This window comes from Lonchura striata, chromosome 1 (assembly GCF_046129695.1).
Source record: "Lonchura striata isolate bLonStr1 chromosome 1, bLonStr1.mat, whole genome shotgun sequence".
NCBI lineage: Eukaryota > Metazoa > Chordata > Aves > Passeriformes > Estrildidae > Lonchura > Lonchura striata.
Genome location: NC_134603.1, coordinates 114,407,528 through 114,428,792, shown reverse-complemented (window position 1 = coordinate 114,428,792; position 21,265 = coordinate 114,407,528). Strand labels below are relative to the sequence as shown.

Genomic DNA, 21,265 nt, shown 5'->3' with positions numbered 1-21,265 from the left:
ATGAGACTGGATGTTTGCCCTCTACAATGCTGGCACCAAGGTTTTCAGAGCCAGCAACTGTACAGCCTGCAAGGGAGATACTAAATCTGGCATCTGCCCTTTGATCAACAGGTTAGATGATCCTGGCTCACATACTGAGGCTGCATCCAATACAAAGCTAGAGAAACCACTACAACCCCAGCCTTCCTGTTCCCCACCCCTCCAGCACTCTTTAGCACCAGGCAGGACAGCAGAATCACTCGGACAATTTGCATCTGGGATGTGCAGTGCCCTCCTCAGCTCCCAGGCTCACAGTGTCCCTGTGTGCCATGTTCTCAGCGTGACACTGGGAACAAAGGGCATCTGGAGGCCTGCAGCACAGCTGCTCCCTCCTGTCCTCACAGCAGGTGGATGGAAGCACGGCCGCTCCGTGTCGGAACAAATCGGTGGTCACAGCTGTCTGCAGGGCTGGGCTGGATTGTTGTACCCCGGAGAAGCCGTGGCACGAGCAGTTGCAATGGGGTGCTGTGCTGTGTGGAGCCAGCTCATATTGTGCCAGGCTAAGCAATTAGGGCTCGTCCACTGAATAAAGCAGACTGTGACCAGGCTTCTTGGCACTGTGCGACTATTGCACGGCAGATGGTACATGGGGTATAATGGACTAAGAAAATATTCGGAGTGGGGAAAATGTCACAGCTAAAAATGGCACCACAGCTGACGTGGCTCTGCAAAAGCAGAGGCCAACTGAAAAAGCCTTTTATGCAGACAGTGGGTACCAGCAAAAGATGAAGACAGTCATAAGACTTTTTCTTTCCTCCCATTCTGAATCAGTTGATATGTCTCAGACTTTTGAATTGTGACCAAGTAAAGAGAAGAGGTGAAGAGTGCATTCTCTTGTTCTGTTTTTAGTATGTTGGTAGAAACTGAAAATGCAAACCGAGACACCAGCTTTTTCCATCAAGGGAGTTAACATGGTCCATGATGAATTGCCATGCACTGAGTGGGGTCAGAGAACATTATTAACTAGACAACAGAAAACTGACCAATTATATTGATCAATTATAATTTTCAAGGTAGAGGGAAACCCCCAGGCTGGTTTAAAAAATTTAAGAAGGTTGAGCAACTGTCCAGTTCTGTGGAGGTACTAGAAAAGGAAATCTAAAAATTAGAAGAAGTGCAGAAAGACATGCCAGAACTCAAAATGTGCTGATTTAGAGACTTTGGCAAACGTTGTTAGCCAAGACAATGCAGCATTTGAAAGAAGGATGAAAAAACACCCACGGGTTGCATTACTTGCTAGTGGAATGCGAAGAGTATAGGTTGGGCTGGAGGATAGTGAGCTTCAGGCAGAAAGAAAAAGTGGACACTGGTTCAACTGAAGCAAATCTCTCCTAAACCACATATTTGTGTTAGCAAAGAGCTAGCCAGTGAGTCACAAGCTGATATGATCCACAAATGTAGGAATATCAACATAACAGTGCTGATATGACCGAAGAGAAAAAGATAAAGCCTTAGTGATGGTGGTAAGGGATGCAAATTGACAATCTTGGTAAGCTGTGAGTGGGCTCAATTAGTTTGCTGGGTGCAGACATGCAGACTAATTGTTATGGGAATCTGGGACTTAACTACTTGCTGACCTCCTAAGGTGAATGTGCCATTAGAGAGGAAGGAGGCCAAAAAAAAGAAAAAAAATGAGAGTGTGTGTTCACAGATCAGCAGTATTTGTAACAGCAGGAAACATAGACAGCCCCACTGTCCCATACCATTAGTACAGCTCTCCTTGCCCTGAGGCAGAAGACTGGGGAGAGACAGGCAAATTGATTACACTGTGAATCATAAAATCAATAGGGCAGTTAACAGCATAGATACTCATTTGCTTATCGTTCTGAGAGAAGGTAGAAATCCAGAATTATCCACTTCATATATGAACCCAAAGAAATTTAATAAGCATTTAGATTGAAGAATTCAAACATTTTTTTTTAAGCTTGATGCACCAGGAAAGTTCTGAAAGCCTGAAAAGAGTGCATATGTGCATTTAAACCTTCTGCATTGCTGGGATACCGCTTTCTCAGATAAACTGTGGGACTTGGACCTGCAGCATGGCCCCCAAATGACTGAATGTTGGGATGGGCTTGTTTGTGCACCATTTCCCTTTCTCTCTCTTGAAGTCCTTGATTTTATTAAAAAGGAGAATAGTTTTGCAGGCAGGGAGAAAGCCAGAAAGGTCTCCATGGGTATTCCCTTGTATTATGGAGTATACTCATCCTGCTAGCCATAAGATGCCACTTGGGATTTCTTGGCTCCTGAGCATTTTCACCGGAAAATGTAGATAACAGTAACTGGTAAGGGAAGCAAATGTTTCTACACAGCAGTGCTTTGGCAGCCTGGGTCAGTGCATGGGTCTCCTTCTCTCAGAGGCAGTGGTGAGACAGATATTCTACTAAGTGATGCAGTCTCTGGATGATCAGGCCTGTGCAGTGTGTAGATCCTGAGTAGCACTGGCTGTGCATACTTGGGAAGGGAGCAGTGCTGCCCTTTTTGGGATATTCCTCTGCAGAGTCCCACATTGCACAGGGTACATGTTGCAGCCAGCAGACTGCACAAGGCAGACCTCTGTGCCTGCTTGGCTCAGGGTGATTTCTGAACCAGGACATCAAGCCCATCAACAAGGCATCTCCTATCTAGCCCTTTTCCCCATTTTCCACAATGTCCTTCTTTATTATCCTCCTACTTTAAGTAAGTTGACTTGCCTGGCTTTCTCCCTTCAGTGTTGCAAGCTATCACGTAACTAACACTTGTTACGTGTTATCTGTATGTGTTAAACATTTCCTTCCTTCTCTAGCTTATTGTCTTTAGACTGCAGATATTTGAGGGCGAGTTTGATTTCCTGTATGTTTATGTAGTACTTAGAACAGCAGAATCCAAATATGGGCTGAAACGATCAGGATTTAGTCACCCTTATTCTTATTTATGATTTATAAAAGATAAGTTCTACAGGTAAATGCTCTGTAAAAAGGCACTGCTTCCTCCACTGGCCTTGCTTCCTGCTGTGCCTCATTTGCGTGGAGGATGCGTTGGAGGAAATTGCTCTACACACAACATGGAGTTAATTGCACTTTATTATACCTTTATTCAATGACCCTCTTTTTTGTTTTTCTTTTAATTCCTCATTTTTCTGTTAAGCCCTCACAAAAATGTAGACAATTCACATTATTTTTCTGATATGAGCGCAAGAGCCTTCTCTGTCTTGTTCTGCTGACTAGTGAGTTCAAACAGTTTCACATCACTCTTCACATACAGCTCAGCAGAGTATGTCATCCAGCCTCTTCCCTTCAGCCATTTGCTCCCATCTCAGCAAGTTCTTAGCCTAAAAAAGATCCTAAATTGCATTAATTGGTCTGTGAGCTGACATATAATGCAGCCTGGTTTGTGAGGCTGCACAGAAAGAGGGAAAACCTCATTCCCTATAAACTAATGTTCTAATTTCTTTTAGCCAAGTGGTGCTTACAGATATTTATGCAAAGAAAGCACTTATGCTCTTTAGATCCAGTCCCAGTGCTTATTTCCCACTTCTGGGTCATGTTCCCTTCAGAAAGTAGGCATGAGAGGAAGAGCAGTCCAGCTGAAGTGAAGAAGTGAGAGATTTGAGGGGAGGAGAATTATGTTTAAATTACAAATCCATTTCCCACATGTGACATGTGTGAGAAAAAGCACAGAGGTTGGTGGGCTTCTGCTTTGATTCCAAAAAACAAAAACCATGGAATCTTTAACCAGCAGAGAAGCACAGGTAAAGCAAATCATTGCCTAGAGAGTTGATTTGGTTGAGGATCCTTACTATGGCATGAACACAAAGGTCAACAGTGGTTACAAGACAACATAAGTGGTCCTGCTATCTGTTCTCCAAACAGTTTGCTTTGTTCATTAGAGTTACCTGGACAGCACTGGATTTTCATAAAGCTGGCTTGGAAATGCATGGTAGTGTCTTACACACAGAAAATATGTTTGGAGAAAATTAAAACTGCAAGTCCCATCCTCAATCTCTTGAGGCAGAGGAGGATTAAGTAGTAGAGAGTGATGGACAGGCTCACTAAGGGATTTGTATCGCTGAGCTTAGATACTGAGACTAGCTAGGGCCAAATGGCTATAGGGGCATAGACAAAGAAGAAAATGCTGAGTTAGGCACCTCTGGATGTATTTTGGTCACTCTTGCAGTTTGTTTAGGATATGAAAAGAGGACCAGAGGGAGGTAGGCTCTGGTTTTCCTTGAGGCTGGAGTTTCTTGGCTGTGTTTGCTTGCTTTCAGCTCTGTTGTCTGAGGCAGAGCAGAGCATCGAGAAAGTCTTCATCTGAGACCTGACTGAGAGCTTCAGGCAGTCAGAGGTGACTCCCTTCTTCTTGTTTTTCCCAAGCAGCTCTGACTCAAGGCTCTTGATATAACTTACCATACAGTAGTGAGAGGCTCAGACTCCTAATCAGTATAAATAGTAAGGACTGCTCACTTGGCATGGCTTGGCTTTAGCTCTCAGGAAAGCTTTCATTGTCTTGCTTTGAGTTCCTCAAATCCCTACAAAGAAAAGCTGCTCAGTTAGCCTTAAATTAAGTAGGGAAAACATGCAGTAGAAGAAAGACAAAAACTCAACTGGGACACCAGCAGAAGAGAAAACAAGCAAGGAGTGTGGAAATAAGGCTTTGTGTGCAATGTCAAATCTCTCTGCTGTCTTCCCACTTTCATTGTTTTGTTTTTCTTCTTGGAGTACTGGTTCAGGCTGTTGTATTACAGACTCGGTTCCCATTACCAGAAATTCAACCTCAGTTCCCAGTCCTCTGAGTTGGAGAGCTTGAAACAATGGCATGATAGCAAGACCCTCAAATGGATAATCTACTGTGAATCTATTTTAAGCCATTTTGGGAGGAGGAGGAGGATATATGATTATATTATGCAGAAGCTGCAGAATTCTCTTCCTTCTCTTCCCCCACTTACAGTTCTTGTAGATGAAGAAGTAGGAAATGTACCAGATTACCTGGGGTTGATGGTGGAAACCTATCTAGGATTTCTTGATTTAAAAACTGCTGGACTTTTTGTATTGTGACAGAAATACTTTACAAAACTATGTTGTCTTTCATGTGCTTGTAATTTTTGAAGATGTCCTAGATATAATACATAGTAGATAGATAAAACAGATATAAAATACATTTTTCATACTGCAGACAAGAATGCATGCATGTAATGACTGTTAGGATTTGCAGGATAGGACTCTAAGGCAATAAGTATGTTAGAAATACTTAGAAGAGAGGTCTGCTCATCTGAGAAACCCCACAGAACTGCAGGCTCAAAAGTAAAATGTGTGGCAGATAAAAGCAACCAGTGTCTTTTGAACTTCTCGGTGATTTTTTTATTGCTTGTAGGTCTGTGTGTAAGAGAGCTGTGAGACCATTTTAATGCATCTTTTGGAAGGAAGGTCAGTTTTAAACCTGACGTTTTCTTTCTTGCTTGTATTTTTTTTTCCCCTTCAGGGCATACAGGTATTGATTTGCTATCTCTGTACCTGCTCATATTGCAATCTTCCATGGCAGTGCTTGGGGCAGGGGTGGCAGCAGCAGCAGCAGCCTGGCTGTGGGTCAGGCTGTGGCAAGCCCAAAAGAGGTACCTGGCAGATCATGCACTTGTTCTCCACCTCTGCTTTGGAACAGGCAGTGGCATGGCTCTGGCCAGCATCCCTTCAGTTAGACTATGTGGATTTGTGAAAATAGCAATTTAAAGTGCCTGGCTGAAAACCACAATTTAGTAGAGAAGTATTTCAGTGCTCTTACTGCATTATGCCAATGTAAAGAATTCTGGCAGTTCTAATAACCTTCCTTTACACAGCTTAAAAAATCCTCTAGTCTTTATTTTCTCCTTTTTTTTTTTTTTTTTCCAGGCAGTTCCTAGTTGTAAACTATGCAATGCAGTTTTCAAGAGAAACTGTTTATATTTTTTTTACTGACTACAAGAATCAAAGTTCTTTATTGTGAGACCAGATGCTAAATATGTAACTCCTGAAAGGTTGAAGTTTATTTATTACATGAAAAAGTGTATTCAGATCAAGAATCCAAATTTCAAACCTTTCTTTATCCTAGGTTTTAAAGATCAGGATTATGGAGAAGTAGGAGGATATGAACTAACAACATTTCAGAGAAGACTTTTGAACTCTGAATTAGGCATTCATTGCCACTGTCCAAATTCCTAAAGTTTTTCTTATTTTAAACCATTATTTAGTAGTTGAATTATCATAACATCAGGACACACATTAGTCACACATCTTTTATCAGAGTGGTTCTATCAAAGTCCGATTAGAGTAATTTTTAAAATCAGAGCTTGTAAGTGAAGTCTTTAGTATCTGTTTTCATCTGGATAAAAAGCAGCACTCTTTTTTGAAGAGAAATTAATCTGACTGCACACTTGGATGCCAATTAGGATAAAATTCTTGCTGCAAAAGCACAAGAAAGAGTGGGCGGAAGGTTGTACATCTCTTTAAAAAGAAATTTTGATGATACTCTTTTTACAGTCATGTTAATCTTGCTATTTGAGTCAGGGAATATCTGAAGAGAGATGTCTGAACACAGGCTTTTGGGTGTGGAGAAGGTGCACCAGAAAACAAGCCATAATTGATGAAAGGGTGCTCTGCTCTAGTAGTGAGATACTGTTAAATGTTAATGCAATACATTTGTTACAGGTGAAGGCGTGATATGCAAAGGTTTTGTACCCATTTGTGTATTTTTGGTAGAGAGCCTGTTTCTTTCTAAAACAGCTGCCACTACTGTAACCCTGTGTAAAAGGTATCATTAGCTTAAAAGGAGCTTAGAATGATGCTGCTGCTTCCTCTATGTGTGTAAAGTCAGACCCATCTTGCACATTCTGCATGAGACTAAGATATTTGAGTCTCAGGTGTGCTTGTCTGTGCTGCCTTCGTCTTCAGCCTTGTGTGTGACTGCAGTGGAGGAGAGGTCACAGTGTTATGGTGCAGCTGTGTTAGGCTTTGGAGCCAAGGGATCTCTTGCTAGAAGGTGATTTTCTCTCAGTAACCTCATATCATGGCCTTTCCTCCATCCTGCACTTGGGAGTCAATTTTGTGCCTTGCCATGTGATGCAACGGGTGAAGCCTCGTGTGCTGGACTGAAAGAAGATATGAAGGTGCCCATGGGCTTAGACAGACCAGCTATAATGTGTGGATGGCTTGGAAGCAGTAGTCCATGGGCATACTCCTCTCCTTGGGCAAATACAGGAGTATTCAAGCTAACTTTATACTTTTTCTTTTGTTGTTTTGAGGTGTTTTTTTTTTTTCCATCTGTACAAAGAGAGTTGTACTCCCTTACATCATGATTTTTACAAGTATGCAAGTCATGACTAAACCCCTTGCTTCTGTATCATAAAGTTGTCCCTTGCTGCTGACAAGGCAATGGCAATGGGCAAGTCTTCTTTGCCAGAAGGGACCTGAAGGAGGTTGCTCTGCACTCTCACTCTCTGGGGCTCTTCCAGCTTCTGTTTCCAAAGTCTCTGCCATGTTGGACTGGCCCTTCAGCTAGGAAAGAGGCACATCTCCCTTGAACTCAGGGGAGCTCTACTAACCTGTGCCAATGGCAGATATGGTCCATTATTGTTAGTGTTCCCAGATGGTGAGATGTCCAGATGCTGTTACTGTAGGCAAGGAAGAAGAAGCCCTAGTTTTGTCCTTAATCTGTGTCTTTGTAATGCTGTGGAGGGGGGAAAAGGTGAAGAAGCATCTTGCCTCCTCTCACTTCTGCTCATGGATGTGACAAGCTGTCATTTTCTAGTTTGTGTGAAAAGTGGCATTTATTTCCCTTCCCCCCCTTTGCAACCTTGCCAATGTATTTGCTGCATGCAGATATAGATTTGTGTTAATTTCCCTAACAGATGTCACAGTGATTCAGTGCAAAATCTGCTTGGGGACATGATGATAATTGAACTGTCCTCCAGGAAGGGGAGATGAATGCGTGGGCATTTTCTGCTTCCGTTACAATAGTAGAGCTTTATATTTCAGATCCTTGATTCAGAGCTTTAATTTTCCATTTTTGCCAAGCAGGCTGGGTGAGATGTACTGACATCCAAGATGATGTTTGAATTGTGCACTACCTAAACTCTTTTAAGAACTGACTTTATATCAAATGCCATTGTGAAGTGATAGTTGTTTGATATTTAGATGCAAGAAAGCATCTATTAGTGGAATGTAAATACTACTGTTATTTAAAGTTTAATTAAGTGCTGGCTCCTGATACTCAAAATTTACTGAGAAAGCTTATCCTTTCTTTTACTTCTGCATCCAATTTACATGTAAAAATCATTCACTGCCAAGGAAGTGGCTCAAGAAGGTTTGGTATTCTTGGTATGACAATCCAGGGGTACCACTTCCCTCTTCAAAGTATAAGTAGGTTATATAGATGCAGCAAAATTATACAGGAGCCAAATTAAAGAAGAGTAAAAAGCAGTAACTACCTTCTCACATTGCTGCTGCTATGCAATTGTTTGATAGCTGTATAATTGATGTGTGTGGCTGTGACATGCAATCTCCAGCTTGTGTACATGCTTGGTGCCTATATATGCTTCCAGGAATTCCTGACTGCCTGCTATTTTCTGTTGTTATGAGTAGATGTTTACATGCAGTGAGTGCATCTCCAGCTGGCTCTTGATCAAGCCTTCTCAGAGCTCGTGGAACTACCCCTCCTTTAATAAAGTTAATGTCAATGGAGATTGCCATCTTCAACCATTTTGATATGCTTGGCACAAAGGAAATGCTGTTTCCTCCCTCTGGAGGATTAGACAGCATTAAAGCTGCTCCATCTGTGAAGATTAACACACTGCTGGGTGGCTGGTTTTTCTCCTCTTCCCCCCTTGAAAGAGTTGCTGCTCCAAAGGGGTGCCTGCAAGAGGAGAGCTGTACTGCAGACTGCCTGACATCTGCTTTGTTGCTTTTGCTCTGTCTGCAGAATGCCTGCACCTGAAAATCAGTTTCATCTCCTGCTGTCTGGAGAGGGTGTTCCTGTGCTGGTATCCCACTGCTCATCCCAGCACTGTGCAATGGCAGTGGGAATACTGAGTCTGCCCCTGCTGTTCTACTGGAGTGCTCTCCCACTCCTGTTTGCTGGGACTGGGGAGCAGTGTGGATGCCAGACTGCATTGGAGCAGCTTTTGTCCCTGTGTATCAGCATTTTGTTTGCTTTATTGACAGTTTTCCCAATTTGTCTGGGAAATCTGACAGACACCTTCTGGGTCCCCAGGGAGTTGAGCACACCAAACATTCTTGTGACCAAGGAGGCAGATCCCTCTCCTTTCTGGTAGGTTGGCTGTTGAGAGATTGATATGCCAAACATCTTCTCAGCTTATTTTGCAATGTGTGTATCCTTCTCCAAATAAGGGCTGGATGATCCTCACACATCCATCAAATGCAAATGTCTTCATCGACTTTCCTTCACATGAATTTCCTAAGTCCATTTGCTGAAATGAGCCTGACAGCAAATCACCTAGGCAGCTTTTTATTTTCAAGACCTGAACACCTTTTTCACAAAAAGTAATGTGAAAAACTCAGAGAAATGAAGGTAGCCTTTTTTGGACATACGAAATAATATTTTAGACATATAAAATCCCACTGTCCTACTCAGAATCTCCCCCATGTATTCAGCATACCTAACGCTTCCAGGGAATTCAGATGCTTTGCATCACAGGAGATTTGTCTGTGCCTTGGTGTCTTGACAGAAGTGTGGATGCAGGGGTGTATCTGTGGCTTCTGGTGTAAACAGCTCACTTGAAAGGAGTTACCCTGTGGGAGGGCAGGAAAAAAAAAGGGTGGGAGGAAATTGGAGGAAAGGCCAAGGAGCTAAAAAGGAGGCTCAGGGGTCACATTTTAGATCAGAGGAACACAGTCCCCAGTGTGGAGTGATTTGTGTTTATCTGCATCTTAATAAAGGACAATCTGTCAGGCTCAACATGATCCTTTGGGGCAGGATTTTCCAAAGAGCTGATGTGTGTTCCCTTATCTCTTCCTGCTGTTGTAGAACTTGCTCCTGAGATATGTAGTGGCTGTTACATCTAGGAAATATACCTGCAATTTGAGCTGGAAAATTGCTGTTCTGATATAGTCACTAGAAGAGAATAAAGGAATTGTCATCTTACCTTCTTGTGTCAACAGAACAAGGAAAACCATAGAATGAATGCCCTTTTAGACAAAAGGGAGTAGTTTTTTAATCCAGTTATCTGCACAAAGTGAATCACACTCTGGAGGTCTAGAGGGCATCTAAAAAAAAGAAAAATTTCTAACCACTGGAGAGTTGCAGGGACTTTCAAAGTAAAATGTTTCATTTCTGTCCCTATGACCTCTTATTCACTGGGATTGCAAAACTGCCCTCATAGTGGAGAGACTTCAGTGGAGAGGAATTTGCAGCTAGGGTTGAGTATGTTTCCTGTGGCAAAAGAGACTACTCTGTTCTGGGGGAGATCAACATATTCAAAATGGAACTGCAAAAGTTTTTCAGTTTCTGCAACAGATGAGTAAACCCAACCCCAAAGTAGGATGTGAAATAGTGAAGCTGCATCATTTTGATAAATGGTGGTGTTAAACCATTAGCATAGTTAATGGCAATTGCTATTGTAACAGTTCATACGTGAAAGAAAGGGAAAAGAGAAATGAAAGATAAAGACAAATTAAGGAAGGAGGGAAAGAATGGGTTAAATGACACTTGCAATAGTAGAAAGAAGGGGAAGATAGTGAGACTGGGGAATAAACAAGGCTGAGCTGGATGGTGAGGGAGAAGTAGAGATGACAGACTTGAGGAGTGGGGAGCAGAGGTGAGATCTGCATTGCAATCCAAAATGTTTATTAATCTCTAGGAGATGTGAGGCATTTGGTCAGGTACTGCTGCAGCATGATTGTGCCAGGGAGGCTTCAAAACCTGCCCTGGGTGACTGCCTTTGGTTTCACAGCATTGGCGCTGCTGCTGCAGGCTGCTCTTGGGCACCAAGATGGAAATGCAGGGATGTGACTCTGCAGCAGCATGCTCCTGCAGGTTATGGCATGGGAGAAGGCAGGAGAGGGATCGCAGTTAATCACTACTTCTCCTGACATATAATGTTGGATGCTAAAACAGACTCTGCTTCACTCCTACACACAATGTGCTCAATCATTCCATTTTTAATGTATCAGGAAGCATTGAAAAGTCTTATTCTGCCAGAGTAGAAAATCTAGCTATTAATGCTGGGAGAGGGAAAAAAGGGGCTTCATACACAGGAAGCATTTCACTTGTACAAATCTAAGACAGATATTTTTAAAGGTTTGAATTTGCTATATATATATGGAAGGGCACACTTGAAGTGTGGATATTTAGGATCTTGCAGATATCAAATTCAGATTTGTTAGACTGACAATTTTTTCTGTGCCTAAATACTTCATAAGCTTCATCTTTTCTGGCACAAGGTAAAATAGTCTATAACCAGCCTGGAAAGGAAACTAAAGAGGAGGGCATAAAAAACATTTCCTATTTCTCCTGTCACTGCTTATAGGCAGTCAAATGTGGTTAGGAAGCAAATAGACAGTGTAAAGACCTTTCTTAATATCTTGCTAATGAGACTTGGCTGTGGAAGGGCCTGTCCCTATCTCTGGGCTTCCCAGCTGTCTCACTCTTGGCTGCCAGTCTGCCTTCACAAGTCACAGGCAGGAGTTACCCTTTGGTTGCCCATCTCTGTATTTTTTTTTTTTTTCCTCTAGATACAGACCGTGATTCTGCCTTTTTTCTTTGTACTTGAGCTGTTCATGATGATAATGAGATCCCAAATCTTCCTGTAGCTACCTGGTCTACTCAGTCCTGTTTGGAAGCTCATTTTGAATAGGTATTTGTTTCCCTCATCCTCTGGGCCATGCTTTTACTTGAAATGTCTATGCTCTTTCCCTCTATTAATCAATTGGCACTTATAAGAAACAGGATTTGTGCTGGAAACCAAAGGGAAAGGTTCTCTGGATAGCTGGTGCTTGAAGGAATGCTCTGAGATCTCTGACAGAAGGTGAAGATTTTGATGTTGTGTGTTCAGCAGCTTAAAATAGGATATGAGTGAATTTCCTGCCTGATAACAAGATTAGTAGGAAGCAAAGTCTGTGGTCAGAGAGCCTTCAGCTGTCACCTGGTTGCCTTAGCACAGAGCTGTGCTCCAGCCCGCACACACAGGTACCTTTGCTCCATCAGAGATGACTCATGGCAAGGAGTGGCTGTCACAAAGCATCTGTCAGGAGCATTGCCTGGGACCAGGAGGCACATGGAGACCCTTTCCTGTTGAGCTGGAATGTGCCAAATACGTAGAGTAGCCATGCTGCATGAGGGAAGGGTTGTGGAAATTGCCAGCTTTAAGCAGCCCTTCCTGGATCTCTCACAGAAAGTGCACAAGACACACGAATACCCCGAACCAGCCCCACAGGCACTTCACTACCTGGAGTTTCTTGTATGTCCTTACATTTTCATAGGAACTCCTACCTTCATCTGTCAGTGTTGCATTTGGTATCATGAGCAGTATGGGCTGATGGCAAGAAACTTGTGAATGGATTTTATCCTTGAATTTATTAGTGAGAAATCTACTGATACAGTTAAACAGCCACAAAGATGGAAATGATTTGAACATTAAGCACACTGCTGAAGAAAAGAGATGTATTCTTGCATGTGACTGACATTATTTGAGAGTCAGAGGTGGTTCTTTAAATAAATGCTTTAGATGTAGTTTGCATAGATGTCTAAGTATAAAGAATAAAAGATAAGGTGGGTGTTTTTGTACTGAATAGCAATGATGTGTCCACACCACTGCAAAGCCTTAGTGAATTGCCAAGATGAGTAGAGGAGAATGGCACTTGCATCTCATTTTGGCTCTCACAAGCCAATACCTCTTGTCTAAGGCCTCATTTTGAGTTTAGACTAACACCTTTGCATTTGATCCTTCTGCCATTGAAATTGATGTGAGGCTGCTTATCAAGGAAAGTAGAGAGCAAGACTGGGAACCTAGGTGGATATATTCAACTTAAAAGGATGCAGTATAGGGTTTTTCCCTGTTCAGGTATGAAGCATTGTAAAAGGGATCTTCCTTATCGTTCAGCAGCAGATCTGAGGCAGAGGCTCATGTTATTTTCTAAATCTGCAAAAGCAGCACACTCTGCTTTGTGGCCAGAGGAACAGCAGGACTGTTGCAAGTGTAGTGTCATTGCATGGATGGTTTTTTCCAGTGGGAAATTCCACCACCACCAGCCTTGCCAAAAGACAGCTTGGAGGAGGAGATAATTTCCTGTGATGATGGTGGTTCTTTCCCAATGAAATAAGAACAAGCAGGGAAATCCATCAAGCTGTTAGTCATGCATTTTTACACACACACACACACACACACACACACACACACACACACACACACACACATATATAGAGCATAGTGCATATGAGTGTGTCTAAGTGTATGTATAAAAAACTACAGTGCATTCACACTCTCTGTATGAAGCATCATCAATTTCGCATTTCAAAATAATAAGAAAAGTATCTCATGAAATGGTGGGTGATAAATGTATATAAAATAGAAAATGGCCCAGCAGATAATTTTGCTAATAATCTTTGTATTTAATTTTTATGGAAGATACTATGATTAGTGTGGCTTGAAAATAGATTGTACCTCTTTAAAATGAGCCTTCTTTCTTTGTATCCCTGTGAAGCCTGGAGGTTATTTTTAATTTTAAATGGTGCTTGTTAAAAAGAAGTGAAATCAAAGGGTATTTTGGAATGTAGTCTTTTCTTTAAATACATTCCTTGTAGGTGGGGAAATCTACAAGATTTTTGTACCACAGATGCTCAAGCTCCATTAATATTTCTTTGTGTGCAAGTTCACAAGGCGATACCATCTTACAAACTGGTGTAGGAGAGATAATTGATTTTTAGTGCTTTCTGAAATGCAGAGCACAAACATGCCACAACCACTGTGGGTATGGAAGCGTGAAAAATTGCTTGAGAAATAAGCCGGGGGAAGTTTTGATTCTGACCACTTTGTGTTTAATACCCTGCATATGCATCCAAGAAATTTAAAATCTTCAATAAATGCAGTGCCTATCTTCCATAAAAATTTTGTGCTTAGCCTCCTATAAAAGATTAAGTGATAGAGGCCCAGATCTTCAAATGTACTATAACTGTGGGTGAGATCCCACTTAATGTTTATAAATGTTTCCAACATGTGCAGTAGACTTCTGAAAACCAGGAAAGTATACCAGATTTGAACACTGGCAGAGCAATGTCTTTGCTGCAGTTTGGAAGATAGAGGTGGTGGCTCTGTGTTTAACTGAGACATTCCCTGAGTTAAGCTAATTTCTGGTGTAACATTGCAAAAGTCAGTGTAGTAAACTGGTCTTCAGGGTTAATTCAGCTAAGAAGCTACGCAACAGATTTTATGCTCATAAATGTATTTTGGGGACTGTGTTACTTCTCAGAATTGGACTGTTTATACTTCTGTGTTCATTTGTTGGTAAATTATTTAAAAGTGAATTGCAACAGCACTTCAACATTTGAAACCATTTGAAAGTTAGCCTCTAGCACCATCATCAATAGAAGCAGAAGAACTTTTCAGAGCAGAACTGTTTCTCCAGTCCCCGTGAGGAGAGGGGCAGTATTCTGTAAGCAGGGTTCTGTCTCTTAGGCTGTTTTCTCCTTGAACATTTCCATGAGCTGAAATGTGTTTTCAGTAATCAAATATGCATTAATTAGTCCTGAACTCTGCTTATTTGCTATCTATGTTCAGAAAGACAAGTTACATGTTTATGAGGAAGGAAATACAACTTTTGATTTGTATTTTAGGCTCTTGCCTCTAGTGCTGGGGCAGAAGCAAGCCTTGAGGGCAAGTATGAGCAGAAATTTGAATGTAAGATGAGATTTTGAAAAAAAAATCTTCCTTAAAATCCATTCAGAACCTAGCATTATCAAATATATGTAAAATTACACTCTCCATTCCCTTTGAATTTTATCCTTAAATTAACTGTAGTCATTAGGATGTTTCCTCAGGCGATTCTTCACTGATGCATTCTTCTTCCCAGCTGATTTTACTTAAAATGCAAGTTCTAGTTCCCCAATGGCTATTCAGTAATGTAATACCGAATCTACAAGCCATCTTCCAGAATGAGGAAGAGAATTCTTCCCTGTATTCCTTCCTCAAAGCATTTCAATCTTTCTCTTGCCAAATCTTTCCCTTGCCTGTACACTGAGGATTTCTGTGGGACCAGATAACGTGATTATGTAGCAGCTTCCCCCAAAAGCAGAGTTGTAGCAGTTCTCTCAGCCAGAACATCACCCTTGCCTAGGGATTTCTGTCCAGGGCATGATGTTAACGGTAAAGTTTCCACCCTAAAAACCTACCGTAATGCCACAAGGCAGAGGTGTTGCCTGGTACATTTAAATTAGTTGCTGAAGCAGCTTGGATCATGGCTTTTCCTGCATCAGAACCTCTCCTTGTGCTTTTTAGATGAGCTTTATCCTTTGCAGCATAGCTCATGTTAAGTTGCAGCCCAGCCTGACAAGTCTGGACTAATTCTCTGCTGTGGCCACTCTGGAATCCCATTAGTGAAAGAGCAAGCGGTTTCTTCCTGCCTTGACTTCAGAGTGCTTTGTTCAAATATTGAATACTTGGGACTAGGGTTTTGAAATATTGATACAGGAGAAAGTACAGACTGTCTTGGTCAGGCCTCGTGCAAGCTTTGCTCAGATGCCTTGGCGCACGCAGGGCCTGTGGGGGAAGGAAAAGGTCAGCATGACTGGCTTTCTTGGCTGGGGTGGGGCTGGGGAGCAGTCTGGCCTTTAACAGATTGTGTAGGAGGGATTTGCTGGGATGAGATCACTCATGATTTGGCAAAAATAATACCCAAATGCCATCTACTGCAGTTCACTTCTTGCACAGGACTGACCTAAGCGGGGCATAGAACCACAGAATGGTTTGGGCTGGAAGGGACCTGAAAGATCTAGATTAGCTCGATCCCTCTGTCATGGGCAACAATGGCTTCCATTAGACCAGGTTTGCTCAAAGCCCCATCCAGCTTGGCCTTGAACACTGCCAGGGATGGGGCATCCATAACTTCTCTGGTCAACCAGTGCCAGTGCCTCACTTGCCCCACAGTAAAGAACTTCATCTGATATGCCATTCCAGGTGGGCTCTCACCAGAGTGGATCAGAGCAGGAGAATCACCTCCCTCACCTGCTGCTTGTGCTTCTCTTGATGCAGCCCAGGATGTGGTTGGCTTTCTAGGGTTGCAGCACACATTCCTCAGTCACGTTGAGCTTCTTGTCAACCAACACTCTCATGTCCTTCTCTTCAGGGCTGCTCTCAGTACTTTCTCCAACGAGCCTGTGTTTTTGCTTAGGATGCCCCAACCCAGGTGCAGCAGCTTGCACTTGGCCTTGTTAACTTTCAGAGGTTGGCCCAGACCCACCTCTCACATCTGTCAAGGTCCCTCTAGATGAGGTCCCCTCCCTCCAACCTGTCAATCACACCACACAGCTTGGTGTCACCAACAATCCTGTGTAGAGCATGCCCGTGTGTGAGGCCTGCCTATGTGATATGTAAGTTTGTTCCTCGGGTATTTCTCAAGTCCTGCTGCCCTTTGCATGGGACAGCAGTTTCAGCAAAAACCATTCTGTGGCTAAGAGAAGAAAATGAACATGTAAATAATAGCCTTGAGTCTTTTATTGATCTTTTTTGTACTGAATAGTCTCCCATTTCCCTGTTCCGTCAAATCTTTTCCTCAGGCCACTTTTCTGTTAATGCCTTAATGATGTCTGCAGTAATGACAGATGTGCATTTTTCACTGATTTTATTATATCCAGATCTTCCCAGCATACTGGCTTGATATAAAATGATCTCAATGTCCTCAGGGCTCTGTGAGAGATTTCAGATTCATGGGAAAAGGGGCTTGTGTATACACACCATCTCTTGCACAGTGCTAAGCTCTGCAGGCAGCTCTCCCAGCTTTCTAAATCCACTGTGCAGCTAAGGAGAGAGACAGCTTGCTCTGCCTTGATGGTAGCAGATTGATGAGTTTGGCTGGAGGTTTTCGAGCTGCAACAATCACAGGGATTGTTACAGTGGTAATGGAAGAAGAGGGTCCTTTGTGCAAACATAACAAATATCTTTGGGAGAGCATGTGTGTGCAGGAGCACTTCTGTATCCCAAGCGGTGGGCAGTGCCTTTTGTGACATCACCATGGGTAAGCCTGTGCAGGATTTGGAGGAACAGGGCATAGCTGCAGTGAATTTTTTACATAGTCTTGTTTTTTAGAAAACAAAGGGGCAACAGCAGGACTATCCACATTAAGTCTTCCATGTGCAGCTTTGTGTTTTCTGTGCTGATGATGGGAGTGTTGACTATTTGACCAGTCTATAGTCTACAGTCTTGGCATGAGCACACCAGGGAAGAGAAATGCCAGGGCCCTGGGAACATCTGGCTGTATGTACACATCAGAATCCCCTAAAAGACAGCAGTAAGAGTAAACACTTGGCTTTGGCTAATTTGGTTTTTGGTTTGTTTTTATTTTTTTCCCTCCCTTTACATGATTTTTTCTGCTGTGAGCAGTGAAGATGTTGCAAACAACCCATCTGCGTTTTTGCAACACCTCCTCTGTTCCTTGATTATTTTAGTTTGTTGGTGTCACTTTGCATGTTTATACCATTTTCAAATGTTTATGTCACTCTCTTCCCATATTTTGTTTTTTATCCCCTCGGTTGCTTTATAGCATTTGGAAGAGCTTGACTGCTTTAGTTTTGCCTCCCTTTTAACCTTAGTTACCTTAGCAATGTTAATTTTTATCTTCTTATTTTAGCTCCTTATTTTTATCTTGTAAAGAGATATGAGATTCTTTTTCACCTTTAGTCTCACAAAGGAAGCTTCTTTCTTCACCACATCTAAATTTTCCATTTTTTATTACCTTTGGAGGATTTTTCAAACAAAAACATGAGGCTAAATTAATAATGTTACTTTAAAGGTGGAAATATATTCCTCATCTGTTCAAAATTACTTGTTATCCACCCCTGTGATTAGGCAGGCACTAATCTGAAGAACTCTGCTAGACATGGGCCATGCATGTACATAGTTCTTGTTCGAAGTTCCTTTTTACTGACAACAAAGGGATGTGTTTTCAGTATGTCTTTTTCTTCTGCATGCAGCAGGTACAATAGTTGCCCGCTTAGCTGCCACACTGTAGAAATCTGGGTTGCATTTGAATTTTCAAGGTTGTTGGAAGTGCCTTTAGTAATTTTTTTTTTCTCCCTTTCTCGCTTTATACATTTTTTTTTCCTCTCCATGGGCATGTCAGCCTCCAGCAGAGCTTGAAAAAGAGGAAAGAAGGAAAGAAGGGGAGGAAAAAATAAATTAAAAAAAGCCAGCAAGGTGTCCTTAGCGTTTCCCTGCACCTGGAACTACTCATCCTGGTTTCACGCAGCGCCGCTGCGGGGGGGACCAGGAATTAGCACGCCAGAAAAACGGGGCGTGAGGGAGGGTTAAAGAAAAAAAAAAAGAAAGAAAAAGAAGCGGGGGGGAAAAAAACGAAACCCCGCAATTTCGCCGTTTCCCTCGCTGCGCTGCGAAGGCACAAAGAGACGGGGGCGCTGTGGGGAGGGAGGGGTTCCCCGGAGGCGGGGCCGGGCGGCGGAGCCGGGCCCGGCAGCGGCGGCGCCGGCGGCAGCGGGGCCGCCATGGAGCCGGGCGGCCGCCGGGGCCGCCCCGCCGAGGAGCCGGCGCGGCCCGACGACGAGGAGGTGGACCCCCGCATCCAGGTGAGGGCCTGCCGCCGAGGGGCGGCTGCGTTTCTTAAAGTTCGTTTCAATGTGTGTGTTATGGCTGTGTGTAACAATGGTTGTGTCTTTTATTTCATTGGTTTTGCTGCGTATGTGCACGCATGCATACATACATATATACATGTGTGTGTATATATATATATATATACATATATATATATATACACACACATATATACATACAAACATGCATATATATATATATATGTGTGTGTGTGTATATATATATATATATATATATATATATATATATATAGATGTGTGTGTGTGTGTGTATATATATATATATATATATATATATATATATATATATATAAATTTTTTTTTTTTCTCCCGGAGTAGCCCCGGGTGTCTCTGTGCCCGCCGGGAGCGGGGGAAGCGCCCCCGGAGCGCCCCAGCCCTTTGTTACCCCGGGCATCGCTCCGGGCTCTGTTGGGCGTCCCTCCTTCTCCTCCTCCTGCTGAAATCCACCCCCCCTCCCCTTTTTAGTTTTGACCATGACAGCGTGACCTTGCTCGTGGAGCGCGGCTGGTGCTTAGAAATTCGTAAATGCGGGAAAATATAGGTTTTAAAATTTTATTTCATTATTTTTGTCATTATTTTTTTTATGTCTCGTAAGAAGGAGCTTTAGTGGAATATGGTGCTTCTTCTAGGTGAATGCCTTCTGCAATGCTTTTTATTCTTGCATGGTTTCTAAACAAAGCTTTTCTCCCCAAAATCGTGTCTCGACCAATAGTGTGGTGCAAACTTGAAGCACGCTGTGGTTCCTGAAATGAAATGTATTTTTAGGACTCTGCAGATTTATGGTTTTTGCCTCCAGCATTGCTGGTCCTGTTTGTCATGAATGAATATAACACGTGTGTACATTGCTGAGAGGATCCTTGGCGCAGGTCCCCGCGCGCTGTAATTGTCATTCTTTTCTCCATCGTGAGCATTTTGTTTTCCAGGGCTGTGCAGAGCCATTGCAAAATTCTCAAAACATGGTTACACAGAGCGAGGCCCTCAGCCAAAAGCTAGCCTGGTACTGCCCTGATTTTATGAGGCTGAGCTTGGTTGGTATCTATTGATCTAATTTCGGCCTTAGTTTCTTCAGCTTGCAACACGTTTCCACATATACGATTTGTGAATTGTTGGCAAAACAATTGTTTTTGTTCAGTTTTCTGTTTGGTTTGAAAAACAGGCTGCTGTGCCTGCTTCCGCAGAGCCATGAGGTTTAGAGCCTTACAGTAAGAGACAATTAGGCAATTTTTGGATGGGTGTTTGTTTCAGACAACATGGACACCCAAATAGGTGTTTTCCAAGTCCTAGGAGTAAGGAAACGAAATCTGACCGCTGAGGCTAAGAGAGCTAAACTGTTGTAATTAATTCCTTTCTGGTTGTAACTGGAGTAATTCTTGTAGTCTAGTGGGAAACTGCTCAAGTGACAATCAATTTACAGCGTTCGGTTTGTACAGCAAAACATTTAATGGCGTGTTCTGTTACACCAGTTGACAATTAAATAATGTTTCAATTGGAGAACATTCCTGTTAAAAATCTTATAATCTCACATGAAGGAACATGTTGCTCAGATAAAGAAAGCTATCAGGTCTCCTCCTAAGGGTTGCTTTTTGAGATAAGAAAGACAGTAAGAATGAGCTTTATTTTTACACTAACTTCATTCATGCCAGCAGCACTTCTGCTACATATTTATTCAAGGTATTTAACACCTTTGTTTCTGCTGTTATGGGATCAAAATGTTGGCAGGAAGGCAAATTATGTGAACATAATTGTACATCCCCTGGACTGGTTGGGTTAATAAATGGTTTGCCAAAATCCAAAATAAAATGCCTCTCATGCGCCAAGATGTGTTTCTTATCAGTTCTGTCCTTTCACTGGGTGTCTCCTGTGATAGTACAAACTTTATGCTAATCTTTCAGCGTGGGTGTGTCTGTCTCCCCAGTACCTCACTGATACTGGCTATATTGATTAATGAGACAGAATACTGTACTTTGTATTTATTTGTAATAGAAAAGAAGTAGCCAGAATAGGAAATGTGTCGCCTTAACATAAAGCTATAGACCTTCTCTGATTATTTTTTCTTTTAAGTAGCAAAGGAGAAGACCACTGGCAAAGTTAAGCTGAACATCTCAAGGTTTCCTCTTTTCGCTAAATTCATTACCCAAAGCTCTTGTGAGCTTTCTGTGGGGATGCTGAATGAGCCTTCTCAGACGTGTTTTTTCACTTGATTTCTTACTATGCATCTGACTTTCTTTCCTTCTAGGGGGAGCTAGAAAAACTGAATCAATCTACAGATGATATCAATCGCAGAGAGACGGAGCTGGAGGTACAGAATTTATCCTTACATTTACCTTTTGTGCATGCTGGATTTTGTGAACAGAAGGACAGTGTTTTTGTGTAGGTTGCCTTCTGAATTTGTGCATCCTGAATGGTAATTTCACAGCAAGAGTCTGGTGAT

At 42.3% G+C, this 21,265-nt stretch overlaps 1 protein-coding gene across 3 annotated transcripts in view; it reads left to right on the top strand.

The window, feature by feature from the left end:
• Nucleotides 1-18,692: 18,692 nt before the first annotated feature.
• The window catches only part of SH3BP5 (SH3 domain binding protein 5), a 77,752-nt gene continuing 75,179 nt past the window's right edge, over nt 18,693-21,265 (top strand). For all 3 annotated transcript variants that reach the window (XM_021543364.3, XM_077786910.1, XM_021543363.2), the window contains exons 1-2: nt 18,693-18,789; nt 21,071-21,133. In XM_021543364.3, the coding sequence (XP_021399039.1) occupies nt 18,709-18,789; nt 21,071-21,133 (144 nt within the window). In that variant the 5' untranslated portion in view covers nt 18,693-18,708. The remainder of the gene's footprint in view (nt 18,790-21,070; nt 21,134-21,265) is intronic.